This window comes from Leuciscus leuciscus (assembly GCF_965113295.1).
Source record: "Leuciscus leuciscus genome assembly, chromosome: 8".
Classification (NCBI taxonomy): domain Eukaryota; kingdom Metazoa; phylum Chordata; class Actinopteri; order Cypriniformes; family Leuciscidae; genus Leuciscus; species Leuciscus leuciscus.
Window position 1 is genome coordinate 19,372,343 of NC_138732.1, and position 23,498 is coordinate 19,395,840.

General features: G+C 37.8%; 1 protein-coding gene across 10 annotated transcripts in view; it reads left to right on the plus strand.

The window, feature by feature from the left end:
* Nucleotides 1–23,498, plus strand: part of dlg3 (discs, large homolog 3) — a 99,652-nt gene that overhangs the window by 21,537 nt on the left and 54,617 nt on the right. For 2 of the 10 annotated variants that reach the window (XM_082178030.1, XM_082178031.1), the window contains exon 1: nucleotides 6,158–8,370. The exons of 2 other annotated variants lie outside the window; for them this stretch is intronic. In XM_082178030.1, coding sequence (XP_082034156.1) covers nucleotides 8,011–8,370 — 360 coding nt within the window. In that variant the 5' untranslated portion in view covers nucleotides 6,158–8,010. Of the gene's footprint in view, nucleotides 1–6,157; nucleotides 8,371–23,498 lie in introns of those variants that run through there. 6 more of the 10 variants (XM_082178026.1, XM_082178035.1, XM_082178028.1 and 3 more) reach the window with 4 other exon arrangements.

Genomic DNA, 23,498 nt, shown 5'->3' on the forward strand with positions numbered 1-23,498 from the left:
AAAAGAGAAAAAAAGTTGTCACTATATCAATATGACTATAAAATAATAATAATATGCAATGACAGAGGAGGGAGAGAGGACCAGGCCTAGGACATTTAAGTTGTTGTTTTGTTTACGTGTATACTGCAGTCGACTTTCGTATTGTTGTTAATTTTGTGATTAAAACTTTACATTCAATGTTTGCATGTTCCCCCCTCCTTCTTCCCTGAGCCTTGAACTTTGAGACATGCTATAAAGCCACCTTTCCCCGCTACACACGACATTTAGATACGAATTCTTCCCCTAGTGGCAGTCGTAATGAACTTTCAGTATGATCTTGCGTGGCAACATGGGTAAACTGTCGCTGTCTCGTATATCTTCCCCGTTAACGGCGCATCTCTTTCACTAAACGGTAATACTCGAGTTAGTGTTTTGCCCACATTGACTTCTCCAGTAAAGGAATGCAAAAGTAAGAGCCATTATCCTCCAAACTTTCACCATAGTGGATTGATTAAATGAATGCAAACAAACAGCTATGCTAATAGGACAAATAACCGCCAATAATTTTAGGGAAAATACGGTGCCACACATGATAAAAAAATATAAATATTAAGTTAATAATGGATTACTTATCAATAACCATGCATTTTTAAAAGTTTGTAAGTGTATCAATCAAGTGTTTCTGATAAAGTTAAACAAAAAGTATTAATAATTCTCACTGATTTTCTCATCTGATTGAAATACATTGGAATACATCACATCTGGCCGGCGTGTCGCATACGGTGTAGTCGCTCAAGTTCAAATGTCCGAAAATTCGGCATCCGCAGCTCCTGTGCGACTCTCCATAGCAAATGAATGACTTCCGGCCCATCGGCTGTCGTTTGTCCTGTGCAGTGGAAAGGCGGCTTGAGTGAGCCAAACTCAGAGCACATGTAGAGATGAGTTCATGTGGATCAGCATTTACAGTCAACTGATCCACTTTGAGATATCAAAAACACTGGATCGTGAGCTGCTTGCATGTAAAAAGAACACAGTGCTGCTCTTCATTCTGAAACATGCAGCGCGTATATTAATTTAATTGAAACGCAGCGTTTGCAATGTGATCTTTGGACTAAGCCATATCATGATTTTGCAATTAATTGTGCAGCCCTAACTGTCGCTATAGTTGCAAGCATTATTCACGACTATCTTGAGCATAGAAAGGGTGCTTGACTTAACTTTGTATTAATCATTCATACAGATATTATTCGATCTGTTCCTATTGTGTGAACTGGACAATTCAGCATGGTTGTCAATCCCAAACACTGAACGTATCCTTGGAGTATGATCATTTAGGGGATTTGTTCAATGCGGCTATCACTCTCGCACCTTGCAGTGTGCACGTGGCCCTTATCAGACCCTCTCTTCTCTTCAAGACCTCTCAGTTCTCCAGTCATTCCGCAAGCATCTCATATTCCCTTTCTCTCTTTTCCTCTCTCTCTTTCTCTCATTTCCCTTATCATTACACTGTCAGTCGGATGTGCGGTGTTTGGTGCAGCAGCTGTTTTCTGTCACCAGGCCTATTAATAGGAGTCACAGCCTTCACAGGCACTTTAGTTTATTGTGTCAGTGTGAAGGAGCAACGACTCGATGAGTTACGAGCGTTTAGGTGAGAACCCAAAACCGTTTCTTGGCCTTGCAGCGGTGTTACGAATGACTAGTCTCTATAGCCATGCACATGCATTGTGAGCTGAAATCTATAGTGGTTGCATGTATGTCATGCACTAATAATTATGGGATCATGTTTATGTTGCTTACTAAAAAACTAAATTCTCCTGACTATAATCACTGTCTTTCAAAGGCTGCTCTGCACCTGTTTCATACAGCGATTCTCTGTGGTTCATTCAAAGGAAACCTTCAAGAATGTAACTGCCCCTTTAAGACTGCCTGTGTCTCATCTCACCTTATTTGGACATACATCCTGTCAGGTGACAAGAGTGCAGTCACATGGGCTGCTATGAGAATGCACAGAAATTCCAGAAATTTTCTATAGATACCTTCGATGTGAGAGAATATGTGGGGGTTGTGAGGCCAGCTGGGGGGTTTATATAATGTGGGAATGCAGAAACTGACAATGAGGCTGTCAGATATGAGATATGCTGTGTGTAATCAAGTAGAATCCTTTTGTAAAACCATCACACAATCATACTCATTTATTTCATAAATCAACAAAAGGCTTTCTTCCAATTTCTCAAGAGTAGGTCAGGTTGGTTTTCGTTCTCCTGGAAAGATGTGCCAATTCACTGAGACATGCAGTATAGAATACTATGTATAAGATTTGCAAATATATTTTTAAACTAAGAACACTCTGAATTCTTAGTCAATGAGCAATCTAAATCATCAAGCAGATAGAAGGTACGTTTTTAAATTGTCTCTTTTTTTTTAACCATCCATCTGTAGTACTGTTCTTCATTCAGCCTGGGAGGATTCATCTCTCTACCATCACACACTCTTTCTCAATGTGGTCATTTGTAAAAGAGAATATGGCTGCAGATAGAAATTAATACAGTTTTAAATGCATATTTCAGCCATATTAAAACATGCTGTACCAGCTTTAAATCTAATAATATGTATAGCATTTCTGCACTGGATTTACATTTTACATAATTATTGTAGCAAGAACGTCTTAGATGACATTTAAGCGTCGCCTAAATGTTACTCACAACACATGGCCTCTTTACATGCATTAAGCATTTTTGGCAGCGGTTGTGGTTTAAGGTTCTGATCATCCTTTATGGTGAGTGTACTGATATTCTAGCTAATATTGACAGACTTGGCCATTGATTGGCTGTGACTGTTTTTAAGATTTGATATTATGTAATTCTTTAAGGAGCAGCATTTTCCCCTAGAGGTACTAGAAACGCCCACATGCACTCACACTCTGGAAGCTACTGACACAAACACATGGCAGAATGCAAGCATGTAATGCATGCATATAAGCATGCTCTGCTTCCCTTCCTTCCGCTTTCCTCTTCATCCTTGGTCAGCTACATAAGAAATTCCTCTATGGAGACCATGGAAGTCTTCATCCTATATAAGATTGTGCTGTATAGACAAGGGGAGCAGAGGGAACCGGGTGGTCGCAACATGTGCCCAGTCATGTGTGCTGTGATGAATATGCTTGCATAGCCTTTTTTCAGCCACCAAGCACCACCCGTCCGCTTCCCATTGGCTTTGGCAATGTTTGTGTGTGCTTTTCAGATCATTCTGATCTCGGATTGGCCTTCCTCCTGGAAATCGGAAAGTTTGCCGGAATAGTATATCGTGGTAATGATGTGAGTTACCGTTGCATATAATTAAGTGTGGCTGAGCCTGCTGTTTTTGCCTCCTGGTGGGGTCGGAATAGAATAGTGTGCAGTGCTTATTAGAACTGACTCAGCCACAAAAACAAGCAAATTCACACGTGCATAAACAGAGAAACACACACACACAAATGTTCATGCGTGCAGATAGTCACATTAGAAAACAGTCAGTTGGTTTCTAATGTTCATACTCAAGCACATTTGATGGTATAACAGTCTAAAAGGCCTCTGTTTTGATTCAGCTATGAAATTGTGTAATTTCAGAAATCCTTTTAAAGGTCCCATGACATGAAAATTTCACTTTATGAGGTTTTTTAACATTAATATGAGTTCCCCTAGCCTGCCTATGGTCCCCCAGTGGCTAGACATTTTGATGGGTGTAAACCAAGCGCTGGGTATTTTTGAGAAAATGAAAGCTCAGACGGGCGAATCTAGAAATCTTCCCCTTATGTCGTCATAAGGGGAAAGGTTACCTCCCCTTTCTCTTCTTTGCCCGCAAAGAGAATTTGGCCCGCCCATGAGAAAATGAGCTGCGCGAGTGTGATATTGGTTTTTCCTCGAGACGAGACATCATGGCTTGCAAACGAGCGAAGCATGGCAGTTGCTCAGTGTTTGAATGTACAAATGAACACAAACGTTTTTTTTTTTTTGTTCCTTCATCCGAGCCTCTAAAGAACCAGTGGGTTATGTGAATTTCTGATGTGTAATTGTTCAAGTTCAGACAGATAATCTTTCTCTCAAAATCGTTCAATACTGCTTATGCATCAGTAAATCAAGCCAGTGACTAAAATATCAACTTCACATCGTTTCTCTTGGTAGGATAAAAATAATCTTATTTAAACTGTGATTAAAATATATACAGAAAGCGATCAAAGAACAATCCCTTTCCAATCGCCCAAGCTGTCAATCACACAGCGCGAGTTTATCTGGACACTTGCCAAAAATCGTTATGAAATCAATGACGCGCTGCAAGACGAAGCTCTTACTGTACTTACCTCATGTTTGCATTGGTGAAATCATTAGTGAGAGTGCAGAAACTGCGTTGCAATGATAAGATCTTCATTCACGCGATCAACAGGCTGTCATCTGCTCAATGCTCATCACTGCAACCTTTTATGTGATGGGAATAGATCTAAATACTTAAAAAACTTCTCACGATTCGTTAATCTCGATAGGTGTAATAGTAAAAACATATAATAGCTGTAATAGTAAAAGTATTCGAGAGAGTTCCACATGTAATGATAGATATTTCATATGCAAGCAAGTCAGCCAATCACAGCAGTGGGCGTTTACACTGAAGTCTCACAGCAGACACGCCCCTTCAAACAGAGCGTTCAAATCAGAGGCTAAAATCAGGCTAGGAAAAATGCCTTTTATTTCTAAATTATTACAATTTTTGATCTTAAAAACATACTAACATTATAAGGGCAACCCAGAAAACATTATAAAAATAATAAAATAATCCATGTCATGGGACCTTTAAAACCCTCAAACTGTAGGTCCTCTGGATGACTTGAAATCAAAAAAAAAGAAAAAAGAATGCTGCCTTTAGGAATGCAGATCTTCATTTCCACTGTCATTCAATTCAGCAATGTCTTCTCTATACATTAAGAAACAATAAAAACAGGAAATTGTGTAACTCAACATTCTGTAGCTACCGAGGTTTTCAAGAAGCAACTTTCTAAAAATGGTGCAGTTAATTTGATGAATGAATTTCTGGATTGATTACTTTAATGTGAATACACATTCCATTCTGATTAAAGAAAATTTTGTATTAACATTTGATACAAATAAAACATTTAAAATCAGCCAAAGAAAATATTTTAACTTTTAAAGTAACATCCGAATCACTGCACCTTAAAGATAAATAACAAATCATCAGAATATAACAAAACCCTACAAAGCAAAACTAACAGGAAATGTCACAATCTCTTTCAAGTAAAGTTTGTTCACTCAGCGCCGGCCATATTTGCAATGCCTCTGGGCAGCTATTTCGGCATCCAAGACCCTATCTACTTGAATGGGAAAATCCTGAAATCTCAAAAACTGGTTGCCACACTCGCATTTAAATAACAGCAAGAAAATCTGACATGAGTTGTTGTTGGATAAATGGTGTTTATTTTGCATTTAAAAAGTGTTAAAATGTTGTGCATCTCAGGACACTGACTGTTCTATAGCAACCAGAGCTTCTAATGGCAGCTACAGTGATGCAATTGGCGATTGGCTCTTTTATTTATTTCACGAGTTCACATGTTAATGAAATCTGATGTAATATTATAATGCGTATTTGGCTTGCTGTCGGGGGGGAGGGCTCCGAGCTCGGAATTCGGCCCGACCCCAGAGTACTCCCCCCTATGAATGTATAGATCATAGGTATCTATGAGCAGACCCAGCCGAGTGTGAGGTGATGGGGTGGTGGCGGGATGCTGAGAAATTTGTAATGAGACAGGAGGTAAGGGAAGGCTTTATTTATACTGGCTTCTTCTTGCGCTGATTGGATGATTACCTGAACATGCTCCTCCCGAACTTTGTTACATAAAACTTCATAAAGTGGGGTTTATATTGCACATTGCACTTTTTCCCATTCATAAGAACAATGAGTGCACCGTCTTTGAAAATATGAATTAATTTTAATTCATTGTTTTATCCTTTGAAGTAAAATCTGCTTCTGTCTTTGATGTATGCACTATTTCTTGGAGTTTATCATCAAGCGTTAACATTTTTTTCATAGCAAGTTTGTTGTGTCTAAGGTTAGGCATACACTGCAAATTTCGTCCAAATTCTGACTAGTGCGACTCGTTTTTTTTTTTAGTCTGGCAGATTTTCAGCTTTGTTGTGCATCTATTGTCGTGCAGTGTTCATGCAGTGTACAGGGGTAAATGAGATAAACATCTCTCGACCGACGATCGGATGGTCGGATGAATTTCTGGCATGTCAGAAATTGTGGTCGCCCCTCGTGAGAGTATCACACAGTTGAAGCAGAGCTACGAACCGATTGCCCTAAACTCAGTGTTTTTTTCCCTCACTGCACCTGTGTGAAAACAGAAGTTAAACCATTTCATCAAGAAAGAAAGTGAAAAGAGGGAGATCTATAAGTTCTGTAGCTATCAAACAAGCTACAATTTAGCAAACTGTTGCTTCCAGTTCGTGTTGCAAAAAATTATTGGCGAATTAATTGTAATATGAATTTAATAATAAATGTAGGCCTACCCTAATAATAATAATAATAATAATAGTAATAATAATTTAATAGGCCTACATAAATTGGAAATGCTAAATCCTCTTGATATCGATAGCTGATGCTTTTGACAATATCTATGGATACACGATATCATGTTCTATCGGCGCAACGCTGCACGGGGGTTTATCGTCATATTTCACGTATATAGTGTGAGCAGTCAAATCGCAGCTCGACGATCGGACCGTGTAATGTGAGCACATAAATCATGAGCTTTGGATTTACATCGCATGCGATTTACTCGTACATGAGTTGGTAACCTTGCTTAAATCGCATAGTGTATGACCGCCTTATGTTGCGTGGTTTTAGTTAATCCTACAGTGACTTGACAAATGAATACACAAATGGATTAAAAGATGGTCTTCCATCAGGCCCTTATGTACTGTAGCCCGTCTGCGATATAAACCCTCGAATCAGGTATCCAGTATTTCTTACAGTAAAACCGTGGAGCTGAATAATGTGCTCTCTGCATCTCAATACGGGCTCTGTGTGCTGGCTGATTTTCGAGTGCGCTGGCCCTTTAAGAGCAGTCACTTAAGCAGTCAGTCCTGTGTTGGTGCTGCTGCTGATGGCTGTGCTGTGAGTTGATTGGCTGTGGCTGTCAGGGCTGAGGTGCTGGAGGGATGCTGCTACTCTCTCTCTCTCTCTCTCTCTCTCTCTCTCTCCCTCTCTCCCTCTCCCTCGCTCTCTCTCGCTTGCTTGCATCCCTTCGTATAATCCACATCTAGGGCAAGCAGGCTGAGAGTCAATCCAGCGCTCAGCTCCTCTCTGCAGGCTGGGAAAAGAGTGAGAGAAAGAAGGCAAGAAAACGCTTCCCAAACCAGGAGGAAACGCAGAAGGAAGAAATCTGGCAAGCAGAGACTTACAAAGGAAGATTTGATCACGGATATCATTTATATATATAGAAATTGTTTATATATATATATATATTTGTACACACGCATATAAATATTTATAGAATTATATATGTATACATATATACCTGTATATAACTGTATTTGTGCTTGTCTGTTTATATTGATATTTTTATATGTATTTGTGTGTGTGTAAATATATACATATATAAACAAATGAATATATATATCTATGAATTTATATACATATCACTGTGAACCAACAGAAGCAGGAAGAAAACTCGACCATCGGGGCTGGTCTCTGATTCCGAGATCATACACACTATTTTTAGCATTATTTTTCCAAACCTTTTGCATCGACCGGAGGAAGACTACCAATCTTTTTCTATTTTTCATCGCCCTGTTGCTACCTCCTCATCTCTTTTTCTGGATCGGGAGGAACAAAGAGGAGGATAACAGGGTTTGTGAAGATTCCTGCCATTTGTGCTACCGTGAGCCGAGTGGCACTGCGCGCGGTATTTGATCTGAGCAGGCAGCAGCAGCAGCAGCAGTGAGATAGAAAGAGACAGAGAGCGCCGCACCGTGTGAACTAGCCAGCATGCACAAACATCATCACTGCTGCAAGTGCCCAGAATGCTATGAAGTGACCCGCATGGCCGCCCTGCGCAGGATGGATGCCCCGGCATATGGAGACTGGCAGCCCGAACCCTATGGATACCCGGCCGGCTATGGAGGCGGCCAGACCTTACCGCCCCAAACCTCGGGCGGAGGAGGGGGAATGGGTGGAGGGGGCACTTTGGGGAGAAGTAAAGGGAAAATGATGTCAGCTGGGGGTCCTGGAGGCCCCAACCCCAAGAGCCAATCCAAGGGCGCCCCCAAGGTGAATGGTAACAACTCAGGAGGGCAAGGAGGATGGTGGCCCGAGTGCACCTGTTCCAACCGGGACTGGTACGACCAGGTAAATGCCGTTTCTGGGCCGCTGGGGGCATCGAGAGTAGGCAGCAGGCGGTAGGCAGTTGGTGTATGTGGTTGCTAGGTCGAAACTAAGTAGAAATAGCAAGCTCCCCTGTAGCTTCTAGAAGATACATCGTTTTTTAAGGGATTCATCCAGTGTTGATCCTTTCATACTACATGTGCTGTAATCTTACAGTATGCCTGTCGAGATTGATTCTTGCAGAGGAGTTTAATCTTCATGTATTTACTGCTCCATCAGTGCTTTATGGCTTCATCAATCCCCTACGTACATACTTATCTAAACCGTCATCTGACAAGGACTGACAGGGCCGCTGTGACCACGCAACAAGTGAATGTAGCTCTGCCAATTTAATCCAAGGATGGCAGTGACCTGCCAACACTGCTGACCAGGCAAAACACATCATCAAATATAACATCCAATTAGTAATGGATTCTTATTCTAGATTGGTGAGATGAAGATGTGGATGTTTTATGGATCTGAAGACGTGTGTGCATTTTCTTATTCATTTCCAGTCTGTTATTCTAGTCGCTGATTGAGATACAGCCAGAGGCGAGGCGGCTTATGAAGTATAATGTACACTTCTGGTCAGTGACCATTTCAGCTAGATTTTAACCTCATAGAGCAGAGCGTATCAAACCGAACCAGGGAACAGAAGCTGTAATTAAGTGAGGTGTGTGTGTGTGTGTGTAAGTGGCAGCAGGGGTGGGGGAAGGGTCGCTCTGAATGTATAAAATGGAGGAAGCAGGCTCTCGTGTGAGAACAAGCCCGCATGCATGCTCTGTGCCTTCAATGCGTGTGCATGTCTACGATGTGAGGGTGTGTGCGAGTGCACAGGTTTTTATTGGTATTTGTGCATGGCTGAGGGAGAGAGAATGCAGAGAGAGTGGTAGAGACGCAGAGAAAATGGAGGGTGAGATCTCGGTGGCAGCGAGGGTGAAATTTCACCAAGCGCAGGGAGGGAAGGCGTGAGCAAGGAGCTGACTAATTCTGCCTCTGTTCAGAGGATGGGAGAGGCATCAGTCAAAAGCAGTGCGGTTTTTCACTCATTCGCTTTTGTTTTAATAATGAATTATGCATGTGTTCTTGGCAGTATTTGCTGTAAACCAGATAAATGAACCCTTAAGATGTGACATTTCCTGCTTATTCTTTCTTTCTGTGATAATTTCCTTCTCATTTTTGATGTATGACATGCAGCAATGGGAAATAAATCAAGCATATATCTTCTCTTGTGCGCCGCATGCAATACCTGATAGGCACGAGCACTCCTAGGGCATATTGATGGAGTGTATGTTTAATTAATGAGAAGGAAATTGTTTAACGGAGGTATATAGGACAATGACACTATTAAAGCTTCTCGTATGTTAGGAGGAGATCATGGATCATCTTTGCTGGTTTCTCCTGCTCTGGCCAGGCTGTTACCTGTCAAGATTATTAAAGAAGTGTTAGTTATCTTTCAAGGCCTCGTGGTTGTTTTTTCATTTGCAAACTCTAATGCTTCTGAAGTAAATATGAATGAATTTCATTGAGCAGTAAAAAGGGGGTAGAATGTTCGTCATTTTTGGCAGTCATCACAAAGACACATGATAGTGGTGGTAATAGAGGTGAAAGTACTAATGTGGAAAAGAGAAATCAGCCAATGAAGACAGGCGGGCTGAGGAAGCATTGTGGGTTACATAAGAGAAGGCAGTTGGTGGAGCCGCAAGAGGAGACACTTTGAAAGAAAAGCTGTGGATTTGTGAGCTATGATTTGGCCCCCCACTTTCTGTATGGCCATATTTAACTGTTTTTAGAGATTTGAGTGCATATAAACACAGTCATATCCGCTGAACACTAATAAATGGCAGGTGAAATCATGTAGAAGTTTCCCGTTTGTTTTGTGGAAATTACAGATATGTTTCCTTGCACTCTGCTTTGTGCTTTAATGGTGAAGTGTGTAGATATTATATTATTAAATTGACCCAGTTCACCTTTATAGCTGTATTGCCTGTTCATCATTTATAATTCATTCAATATCATTCAACATAGAATCGGAATTTGATGATTTTCTGAGTGAAACCTGATAGTGAATGAGAAAAATGTAGGACAATACTTATTTTGTTCATCTATACTTAATTTTATTAATCAGAATTTTTATTGAATTGTGAAAAGTGGACATTATTTAAAAGAATAGATCCAGAAGATTGGGCAAGTGTGGTTTTAAATGGTAGAGATTATGAAGACAGGCATTTATTTCCTTTGGAATAATGTGCTGTGCTGAATCGTGCACAGTCTTCTTGTCTCTAGGCACCGTTTTGTCATTTTGTGCTCTTGAACTTTATGGCAAGTCTTATGGCTATGATTAGTGTTAAATAACCGTTCATCCTTACATCATTTATCACAATATGTTATTTTACATTTCAAATGATGTGCTTGTATAAGTGATTGAAGGTATCTGTAGGTGTTGCATATGTACTGTTGTTGCTAGTGCTGGATGCTTTTCTGTCGTGATTCTGTCAAAAGTTTTCCCTTGAGATGTAATCGAACCTGTTTTTGCCTGTTTTATATCAGTAACATTCTTGATTGGCCTATATACTAAAATACAGTCCTTGTCCACACTCACAATGCATGTCCATCAATGTACAGGTGCTCAGGAACTGTGTTCATTACATATGTACTTGAATAAGTCTGTGGGGATGAAAGAGTAGATTTTAAGTGAGACTTTACTCCTCAGATGCTCAGCTCTTACCCTGAGCTGCGATACAGACAGCCTCCATCTTAGAGAGGAAGCGTCTGCATCATATCAAGAAGGAAAATTTTTTTTTTTTGTGAACGCATCCTTGTAGCTGCTAAACATATGGACAAGGCTGAAATGATGCAAGTGAGATTGAAATGTATGTGACAAGATGTGTCCTGGCTTCATTGCAATTAGAGAGACTCAAAAAGGCAAATGGAGGCTGTCTTTCTGCAAATGAGACAACTGCTCATTGTCTCATTCATAAAGCCAACCATTACTATAGAGATGATTCATCGATCATTATCGTCCTCAGTCCTCCTGAGATATGAAACTTTACAAATAAATCATGTTAAATGCTGCATATTAAATAGCAGGGGAACTATAATATTTAGTTCCCACTATGCTGAAATGTGAAATAAAATATTATTCTGATCAAATAAAATGTTTATTTTTATCATTGTAGCTATTGCAAAGCAAACATAGCTTATTTTTGTGTCTACTGCATGTACAATTTTTTGTACAATGTACAATCAGATTTATTAGATAAAAAAATATTGAAGAAATAAAGATAATAATTTATCACTTCAGTACGTGAGTAAGTAAATTATATTAATGAGCAACATGCATTAAATATGTAATTAGTTCCTGGTTTTGAAAGTCCTGTTGTAATTATCTTATCATGGGCACTGTGTAATTTGACAATATGGACACTGTATAAAGTGCTACTTACATTTTAACATCCTATGTAGAAAGTCTTCTTTTTCAAAATGTATTTTAAACCATTTAAAAAAATCTTTAGTGATTTATGTGGAGCATCATTTTATATTGTGCCATATAATATATAATATTTTTACAAATACATTATAACTATTCTAATTTTATATCTAAGATTAAAAAAATATATATATAAATTTTTAAGCTGACAGCATAACTATTGCCATATATGTCATATGTTGCCATATTTGTCCAGTACACAGGACATTTGGAATTGGGAGATTGACAGTTAATTTGCTTGTTTATTATATGAACTTCTACATGCCATGATCATTACATCTATATGTCTATGGTCTTTCTTCAAACAGCAGTATAGAAAATTAAAAATCTTTTAAGGGGAAACAAATAAGTAAGGCTGAGTATTTCCTGAATATATAAAAATTCAGTTTACGTATTTAATGTTATTACATTTCCATCAAACACAGTTGTGCACACATGCTATAGCAGTTGTTGGATTAACAGCACATCTAGAGAGTCGTATTTAATTTGTTTAAGTTATGTGCAGTACAATGCCTATGCGTCCTCTTGCAGATGCCCAGTATAGCCAATTTGTGAGAAATATATTCTGATCGAACATTTGCATTCATTCGAATAAGGCCTGGCATTACAGTGCATTTAATGGCAGAGAATACGTGGAGTACGTTCAGATTTTTTTTTCTCATTAAGCATCTCATTAATGGTGCATCCTGCTATATCAGACGGGATACTCTGTGCTCTTGTGATCTCAGCAGTAAGCCAAGTTCCTCAGTTGATTATGTATGTCATAAATCAGGGGCAGAGCTAGCATGTGTGAGCGCTTACGGATGGATCGCTAGCTTGAGACATCACCATAGACAGTAATATATTCATCTGAGAGGAGGCTGGGTTTGTGAAAGATTTTAACAAATTGGATTTTCATTTGTAATGTGGGGTTTTGTGTTGCAGAAAGGAAATGGAGTGGGGGTTGGGGTTTATGTTGTGGAGGAAGATAAGGTTTACCTCATCTATTCCAGAAGGGACCAGTTTAGGGTTGGTCCCACGAGACTCTCCTCTTTCAACCAAAACCAATATATGTCCTTCTGGAGAACTGAGAATTTATAGTAGGTAGCCACACATATGAAGACACAATACTACAAGATTAAATGAGAAAATAAAAGTGTATAATATATAGATTTTTTAAATTTATTTTACTTTTTATCTATTCAATCTTGTTTTTTTCACAAATGTGGCCTTACAATAAATTCTAATTTCATATATATATATATTTTAGACCCGGTTGCTTAGTGAAAACGCTTACTATAAAATAGCTGATTTGTATGCTTATGGGATCAAACTTTATGTCACCAAATTTATAAAATGGGAAAAAGCTTATGTGATCAAATTAATCTCAATAAATCTTAAATTTCAAATCTGATTCCATAACTATAATGTACATTTTATTTTGTTCTAAGGTAAATCCTATTGGATGTATCTGAAAATATTTTACTTTGTAGTTATGAGATAAAACAAATAGTACATGAAATATTGTTAAAAAGATAAACTAAGTAAATCCCAACCTAGTGCTGGTTATTAACAGGCAAAACATTGGAATGTCACATGCTTTTACTTTCTATGCTACAGCACATTTGTTTAATGAGACAACTAAGACTTGCCACATTTCACTCTCAAAGTGTATGTTACTTCAAAAAGATGCATGGTCTTGTAGGAGAACGCTGTTTGATTCTGCCCAACACTGCATAGGTACCCAATTAACTTTAGGTGTTGCCATAGTGACAAGAAGGCTGGAAATCCTGCTGCCTGAGAGATAGATAGAGAGAGAGAGAGAGAGAGAGAGAGAGAGAGAGAGATGAATTCAGTGGCATTTTGCAGACATGATCGTGCATCTTCATCATAGCATTTTATTTGCTGACGCTGCAGTTACCTTGATGTGCAGAACTTAACAATATGAATTTTTTTTATTACTTTGTGCATGCATTTATCTAGATTTCACCAATATTATCTGTACAGTCTGTTTTGAAAGGGCCTCTATTAGCCCACTATAACCCAGTAGGCCACTCTATACACACACATATGAAGCTATTCAGGCAGTTGGCTTGGAAAGGAAGATGACCACATCATAGCTCTTTTCATTTACAGCATTATGTTATTGATTTAGAGATCTACAAGGCTGAAAAACCTACCGCATTTGCTTAGTAAGTGATTGTTAGAGTGCGTTTTTTCACGGCCTTCTCACTGCTGACGTATCAGTTGTCAGAAGTCTATCAATCCATCATCCTACTCAAAAATATTTGGCACTGGAGAAGTGCACACACACACACACATAATACAAGCTTCTAAACCTGTTCTTAAAACAAAATGTACTCAGCCCATAAAAAAAACACACACGATGGAGCGCATAGAAAATCACTGCAAATGCACTATGAAATGGGGGAGAAGGTACACTGCAATATTTATGTATACTTTTAGAGTTGGCTTTCATACACAGAGAAAGGCCGGGTAAAGGATGTGTATCTGAGAACTTAAAAGAGATGGTTGACTGTGTTTATGGGAACTAGTGGAGTCGTGGTATAATACAACAAGTTTGGTTTGATCTGTAATGAAGTCTAGAAGATAGTATGTTCTTCTTACACAGTCTCACCTTGCCTGTGTTTTCCTTTATCTCCATCCAATGAGAGAAACCATATTACTACTGTTGATAAACTAATATTAAAGATGCTTGTGTTTGAATGCTATCCGTTAGTTCAGTGACAGGGAAGGAAACATATTTCTGTAAATATTTTGACGATTTTTAAATAAAGCCTAAATATATTATAAACAGTGCATGTTGCGGTCTAGAACTCTTGTTAGTTTTATTATGTCTGATTAAAAAAATGAACTCATAATTAAATAATAAAAAAATACTCTAATTTAAATAGTTTAATGAGCTCAACAACAGTTTGAAATTAAATAAAAACACTGACAATTTTATTTTATTTTATTATTATTACTAATAATGTTGCTTATATATATATATATATATATATATATATATGTGTGTGTGTGTGTGTGTGTGTGTGTGTATATGTGTTCAGATTTGATTTGGATTTTTAGCATCAAAGACAATTTATTCCTGCAAATTCAAAATTTCCTAATTTGTGTAGATTATTTATATCTAATTTGGCAAAATTAACAGCAGAATAAGATTGCAAGACAAATTATATGAATATGATCAACAAATGTAAGAAGAAGTAGCAACGCTGCTGATAAGGGCAAGTGGCATTTCTGTCAGCCTGCCCAAAACTGTCTCACGCTGTCCCCGAGCCGTCGGGCCATTATTGTCGAGCCCTAAGCTTGTTTATGACATTTGCAGCATTGAAGAAATTGCTCTTCTGTTGATGTTTGGATCGTGTAGTGAAATATGATGCATGTTATTAAGATTACAAAATAATTTGCAGCAGGATGTTAGGTAATTTTCTGTGCACTGGCCCACTACGTGAGCTTTATACATTGTGATATTTGCCCATATAAATACATTTGTGTGGGTGTTAATGTGAGTGACTGTATTGCTCATGGCCATTGACCTGTCAGCCATATGCTCTCAGCTGGCGACCCTGTTGGAGCGCAGCTCCCCTACCTCCGCTCAGTGCCACACGTGGGATGGGGAAAAAAGAGGGCTGTTTATTTGTTTGCTCACCTGCTTTGTTTCATTTCTTGTTTTTGCTGATCGCAGTGGTGACTGTTCTGGAAAACAGAAGAATAGCAGTCAGCTTACTCATCTTATTCAGTTCTGGATGCATCCACCATGCTGACAAGGAAGGCAGACATGTACACATGCCACAGAGAGCCTCGGCAGAAGGGCTGCTTGCTATTGCAGCATTGTCACAAAACCCTCCCTGCTGCTTCAGTTTAATGGCTAACATCCCAATGAATTTAAGAGCCTATTTTTAGAGAGCTTGCAAAGTCATTCCCTCTTTTGTGCCATTACTCTGCCCCACTCCCTGTGTGATGCTTCAACTGTCAGTGGCTGCATTCTGCACCGGCCGGCGTTAAAACTCCCACACAAGATCATAGAATCTGCATGCATCACAATCAATAACTGGAGAGTGCTGATCCACGAGCCTCTGACTCTCTTTGTGTTGTGGGAGTCTGTGGGTGCTTTTAACGGAGCTTTTGAGCTTCCCGGTGCTTGTAATTTTAGACCTTTTTTGGTTTTTTCCTCTGCTGTGGACTCACTCGTGAGCGTACAGCGATTGCAGAGAATATTCTATACGCAGGATTGCTTGCATTCATTTACATTTTTCATTTACACTGTGCAGGGGCACCGACCTGTGACTAAAAATTGCAGGAATAAATTAAAACGTAATTAACTTTCAAATGGGAAAACTATTTGTGTCGAGATGCTCTTTTATCAGATTTCATTTAGTGACAAGGCATTGGTTAATTATATTTTTAGAGTACAGGCCAGTGTGTTCTGCACATGACCCGTGATGTCCAATTTGTGAACGAATGTTTCTTTTTAATAAGTCAAACAGATTCATGAATCACTGGTCATCGATTAAATGCGCCGCGAACCATTATTCTCCTGTGTTGGTTAGGTTTGTGATACTTACACTGACCGTGCGGCTGTCCATATGGAAATTTGTGGGTTAATTATACACATTCGGAATCACATTTTGTTGTATTTTGAGGTACAGTATTTAATGAAAACATTCAAATATGCTTCAAAAATACTATTGGTTATTGTTTAGCATAGTTAGCCTAATTGTAGGATTGAAGTGTTAGGGAGAACTTTGTGTGGGTTTTGATTGGGAAGCACACTGAAAACCCCCCACAATTTAAGGGTTAGATCACATACAGAATAGAAATAGCTTGCAATTACAGGCTACCACTTTTAACAGTTCATAAATAAACATTTGACAATTTGTTTTTAAAACAAGCAAGGAATAAGAGATTTTTGAGTGGCACAAATGCAGTCACTAGAGTGACAGCATTAAACTGGAACACAAATCTTTACCAAATGCAACTAGAAAAACAATCTAGTTTATTGTCGCTATCGGGCAGAAACCTTGTATCTCCATATTTTGTAAATTTTTGTATTAAAAAATACTAAAAGTATTAAAAAGAGCTTGTGTTAGACCTCGTAACTCCATTGGATCCTCATACTGTCAGAAAACCTCATAACTCCACCCCGCCTCTATAGTTTGGACCATCGCTGCTTGTTTGCAATGCAAGGGTAAATAAAGAACTAGTTGTTTGAATATGTATAGTTTGAATATAATATATATAGTGTTTCTTTACTCAAGAAACACTATATATATATATATATATATATATAAAGACTAATGTTTTATATTTGAGGAGCAGAGAAGAGTGTCTAGCTCATAATGTCTTTAATATCTTTTATAACATGAGATTTTGGCCAAGTGACAGAAACAACTGAGTGCCCACATACAGTAGCTTCAATATAATGTAAGTTAATGAAAACGTTATGCGATGCACTTACTCTCAGATGCGGCTGTTTTAATAATGGACATTTCAGAGAACACATTCTCTGAAATTTGCTGGTCAAAAACCGTAACTCTATTTGACCTTGATTTTGGTAAAATGTTAATAATATAATGACACATGAAAATGTTTGATCATATATAAAGCCATAATATAAACTTTGATAACATAGTGTTTAATTATAAAAAAATAAAAAACAAATTTTTTTTTTACATTATGTATCTGAACTGAAAAATTATGAAAAGCAGTATTTCACTTTATATTCATTACAAAAAAATGATGTAAAATGTATGCATGCAATTTGCCAACTTAAAAAGGTTATTTGGCACCTAATTATTTCATTGGTCATATTCAAATATTTTTGTTGCAACAAATAAAGCTTTTAAAAGTTGACAAACTGCACGAATATGCAAATTTATATGCACTATCATCCCCCTCAGATAAGGATCATATGAGAAGGAGACTGCCAGTAAAGAGCATCTCTTTCATGTAGAGATGCTCTGTGTGTCATCTCTCATTGCTGCATTATCTCTGTAGCCCTTCAGCCATTTTCTGGACGTTTCCAATTTTCATAGTGTTTTACCCATCTTTTTGTCTTCACTCTCCTTGTTCTCATCCCTTTTCCCCTTTAATGTTTTTTTTTACTGCCTCCAAAATAGCATCTTTTTTTCAGAGAACATTTATTCACATTGCTTTAACACTGTTTGCTAATGCAATTAGTTGTTCGTCTCTGTTTCTCCCTGAAAGGATGTGCATAAAAAGCAGCTGTAATTACACCATCACTCTTGCACTTTTAAAAATCACCACAAAAAGCTTTGTTTTATTCGTAGTTCATTCTGAGCTTGATTGAAAGTTTAACATGAACATGTTGCTTTTAATTAAATGTTTTATGAATTAATTCATATTTTAGTGTGTGCCAGAGTGAAGTCATCTAAGATTTGAAAATGATATTCTGTTTTATTCTAAATTTGTCATATGCACAAAATACATATTTTATATTTAACAAATTAAAAGAGTCGTGTTTGTAATATCTGATCTGGCATGGAAATTCAAGTACAATTCTCCCTGTTTTGGCATTAAAATCTGCTGTATCAAATATTTACATTAGCAGCTGGAGTGCATCCATTTATTTAAAGCTCTGGAATTAATTCTGTCAACATACCCGTATTCTAAGGCACAAAGAACAATTGTTTGCGCAGTTTTACTCAAGCTACGTATTGATAAGCCTATTAATTAGACTGAATGTTTTTAACATGTTGCTATGCAATGTTTTGGATTTTCTGGGTGGTTGCTAGGGTAGGCTGGTTGGTTGTTAGGTGGTTGCTTACTTGCTCAAATGCTCGACTGCATCCGAAATCGCATACTTGCTTGAGTAGGGACTTATTTTGAAATTTGAGTACTTTGTAACCGCTAAAAAAGTACGTTCTACATAGTATGCATTTGTGTAGTATGAATGTAATCCGGAAGTTCTACATTCGCCATGTTGTCTTTATCATGTGACCTACAGGACCAGCTTCAATTACGTCACTCCACTTCCATTCACAAATCCTCTCCCGTGGCCTCATGGTGGTAAAGTCTCCATGGTATGCACACTTCATAATCCCAGTAGTGACTGTTGAAAAAAGTAATAGCATATCTCTCATTAACAAACTGGATGATTTGAGGCATCTTTTAATTCATGTCCGTAGTGCAAGCGTGTGGGACGAGTCACGCATCAGAGTTTAACTGTGTAGAGTTACTGGTTCTGTGGAGCTGTCCTTTGCGAGACCACTAATAATGTTATTACAAAAAGTGTCATCATTTTATTTTTCATATGCAATGTTTATTCGGCAATGTTTTATTTAGCTGTCAAATTGGGAGTTCAAGTTTAGGCTACATGCATCCCATTGTGATGTCAGGGCACTAGGGGTGGGTGATATTGCAAAAATATCATATCACGATTTTTTTCAGGAAAATCACGATTTTATCATGATTTTTTAATGTTGTTTTTTAACGATTTTGCAAGTTAACGATTTAGTTATTTTAAAAATGTAGCCTTACAAGGTAAAAAAATATAAAAGAAAAAAGAATGACAGACCATTTAGGGGTTAGCGAAGATGAAAATCTTTATTTCATAATTTCATAATTAATAATTGGCGCTTGCAACGCCAAGGACATGGGCGATCCCAAGGAAAGCAAGAACTGATAAGAATCTAAATGTGTACCTTGTAAGTCGCTTTGGATAAAAGCGTCTGCCAAATGCATAAATTTAAATGTAAAAGAAGTGATTTAGTGAAGAGCATGAAGTGTTTTTGTCTTTGTCTTTTGTTGTTTGATTAACATTAATGACAAGCGGCAGCAGGTTTATTAGGCACTGCTGTCGCTTTAAGACGACTGTGTTTATGTAAACCTTGTGTGTATTTGGCAGTTTAAGTGCAATAAGACGCAATAGATGACTTAGTTTAGTTCTCATGTTCTGTTTGACAGGCTTTTAGTGAAAACAACTTTTTAACCTTCAAGGCTTTGCGCATGTAAATAATAAACTTTAGTGATTGTTAATAACTGCAATGTCACGTACCCGTAACCTCTGCTTTAACATGCGATGTGAATGTGCGTTGCGTTGTACAGTATGTTGGGACTGAGGCGCCAGAACTGCAACTGATAGAACATGCACTGTAGCATGATACTACGATATTTCTTCAAAAGCAGATTGTGTAAATAATCGTGATATCGCACATGAGGGCACACTAATGTAATCCAGCCTTTTAATCAGATCTTTGTCCCTATAGAGGTTGAAGCTGTTATTTTTTTCTAACACATTTCATTGGCTTCATTGGACATTGGCTTGATGGAGTAATAACGGTTTGCGTGTATACATCCCCTGGCACACAACACACAGACTTGCTCACTCACTCTTCCTCTCCAGAGAGATACAAATCAAGCAGAACATCCCTGATATCTGAGAGTCCCAGCTGCCTCAGGCCACAGCTACTAGAGGGTTGTGCCGAGCCTGTACAGATAACGTGCTGGATTATCGGCCCGCCGTTACATGGTTTGCAGGCAGTGCGTCTGTGTTTGATTTAACACTTGAGTTTTGTACGGAGGGCTTGTTTTAATTCATTTACACCTCAAGTAGGAGCTGTAGGTAGAGTGTTGATATCTGTAGGTCGATTGCCAATGTACTTTCAAGGAAATGCTTGATCGAAAACATGAGCAGACTTTTTTTTTTTTTTAAATCCATGACCATTACAATCTGTCTGGGAAATTATTGGAAAAAAATTACAGAAAGGCATGTATACACTTTACATTATACCATTAATTTAAAATTAATTTAAATGATTATTATGATTAAATGATTATTAATTAATCTAAATAATTAAATATATATATATTTCACAATATTACTGTTTTTACTGTATTTTTGATTAAATAAATGCAGCCTTGGTGAGCATAAGATACTTCTTTTAAAAGCATAAAAAATTGCAATGTTTCCAAACTTTTGACAGGTAGGCCTACTGTATTATACTGTATTTTTGTCATTACATTTGCTTGTCTATTTGCAAAAGCCTCAGAAACCTGTGACATGTTGGTCATACGCAGAGATACTAAAGCACACACTAGATGTTTCTGCAGTATTTTTGTCTTGTAGACCTAAAATACTTTATTATGTTACATTAGTCATCGCGACTTCGTGACAGTGTGGTTTTACAGGGAAACAGAAAAGTCAAGACAAAACAAAAAGAAAGAAACCGTAGGCACCCATTAAGGCTGGTTAAGGTGTAGGGCCTTTATTTCCTCTATTAGCTCTGATGTTATATTAATCTTGTGTGATTAATATAACATGATTAATTGTTACACATGTTAAATATATTAAGTACTTGAACCAGGTCATTTTGCATTTACTTCTAATTGGGGGGGGGGGAATTCCATATTGATTTTTGACATTTAGATGAATGATAACTTAAAGATTGCAGTTATTACTTTTAAATCTTTAAAAACACTGAAAATGAATAGAATTTTTTACTTTTGTGCATTATAATGTTGTTTATATTTTAATATCTACTTGCCTTCGCATGAAAAACAGTATTGGCTTTATTGAAATCAGCTATTTGTGACATTATTTTACATTATTTTAGTATGTTTATTAAGCAGATTTCTCTGTGGAGGTGCTTGACTGCTCCCAAAAATGTAGGTGATTTTAAGTATATTGAAATTATGGTAAAAGATGACCCACACACACAAAAACTCATACCTGTACACTTACGTAAGCTCTTCAGTACATTGCAGGATAATCACGCTGCATATTAACCCCCATAATAATATTTGGGAATGCCACTATATTGTAAGTTTGCACTATTTTAGTGTACTGGCTTACAGGAGTGTTGCTTGTGTAACACAGAGAGTCGCTGAGCTTTGAATAGGCTGCTGGAGTTGCTGTAGTAGATCCTGATCAGCCAGCTTATAAAACTGAATGTGGGCCCTCAGTGGATTAATATTCCACATTAAAATTCCAATTATATAATCAGCCAAATCCAAGCACTGCAAATGCTCATCAGAATCTCTGCAGAGCTCGTGATGGCGAGGGCCAGCGGTTGAACCTGAGAGAGTGACGCAACAGAGGTCCACTTATCGTGAACTCTCTAAAATCATTTTTGCCATCGGTGTTCGGCTGACTGTGTGTGGTTATTCACAGAGCATCCCTCGTGACATCCCGGTGACAGCATGCCACATTTTTAATGCTTAAACCTCAGGGGACGTGAGGCCGCCGTGACATTTTGAACCTCCCGACACAGCCCTGAAAAAGAGCAGCACTTTGCGTTTTCTTTAACTGTTCAGTGAAAGGAAAGGTGATTAATGACAGATTATGGGGACTGTATGAACCTCCCAGCATTTTTCTGTTTAAAAAGGCTGATTGCTTGACAGCTCTAAATACAATTTACATCCTCTGAGCATTCTCTCGTCAAACCGTCCACTGAGAATATGGAATAATGAGCAAGAGTCATTTATGTAATTACTTTTGGTTATGAGTTATTAAATAAAGCTCAAACCCAAGTAAAACGTCTTGGAACAATATAGGAGGGTTGTTAGCTTGAATAAAACTGTTTGACATTGGATCTGTTGAAAAAGTGACCTGGGTGCACATGTAGAATTTAGTCTGATTGTTTTTGATTGGTCCTTTGAGGTATTCGATCCCCGTAGAGATAATGATATTTTTTCTTGTTCGCTCATGACAGGCAGAATCCCATCTTTCATGTTTTAGTAATACATTTCTAATCATCTTCGTAATGTCATGTTCCTGTCCTTTAAACCGTAAGTCCTTTTCCGTTTCGATTGGCTTTATTTGAGTGTTTTTTAGTGTGATTCTTACTTGCGTGGATCACTGAGGTGAGGCAACTGGCCTGGACCTCATTATAACTATTTTTTTACTCCAGTCTTCAGTGTCACATGATCCTTCAGAAATCATTCTAATATGCTGATTTGCTGCTAAAGAAACATTTCTTATTAATATCAATGTTAAAAACAGTTGTGCGGCTTAGTTTGTTTGTGGAAAACGTGACATTTTATTAAAGTTTTGATGAATAGAAAGTAAAAAAACTGTTTATTAGAAATAGAAAAATTGTGTAACATTATAAGTGACTTTTCTTCTCACTTTTGTTATATTTTTTGCATTTCTGTGCTGATTTGATTCAAATCTGTAATATTCTGAAACATGCAGCCTGTTTAAACATGGTAAGACATAATCGAACGAGCCAAAAATGAACACACAAGGGGAGTTTGTGTGGAAATGTGTGAATGTTCGAGTTTTGTTTCTCCATATGGAGAATATTGCATAACAGAATTAGATGGTGAATACTGTAAATGACTGTGAACAAAATAAAAATTGTGCCTCTATGAAATGTATGAAATATGCTGATATTAGAACTCTATTTAATTCTAGGTCACTTTCCTGATACCTTACCATAACACTCAGTCCACATCACCTCTCTGATGGACTGAATCATATTCTCAATAAGTCATATTAAAAGTTCTTCTGATTACGAATGGTCTGTGTGTTCTCAGATCAGTGGCTGCGATATAAAACAAACAAACATGAAAGTCAGTGATGGTCACAGTGGAGATCTTCGCTATGGGGCTTACGCTCTGATATTCTCTGTCTCCTGTCCAAGGTGTGCAAGAGAGA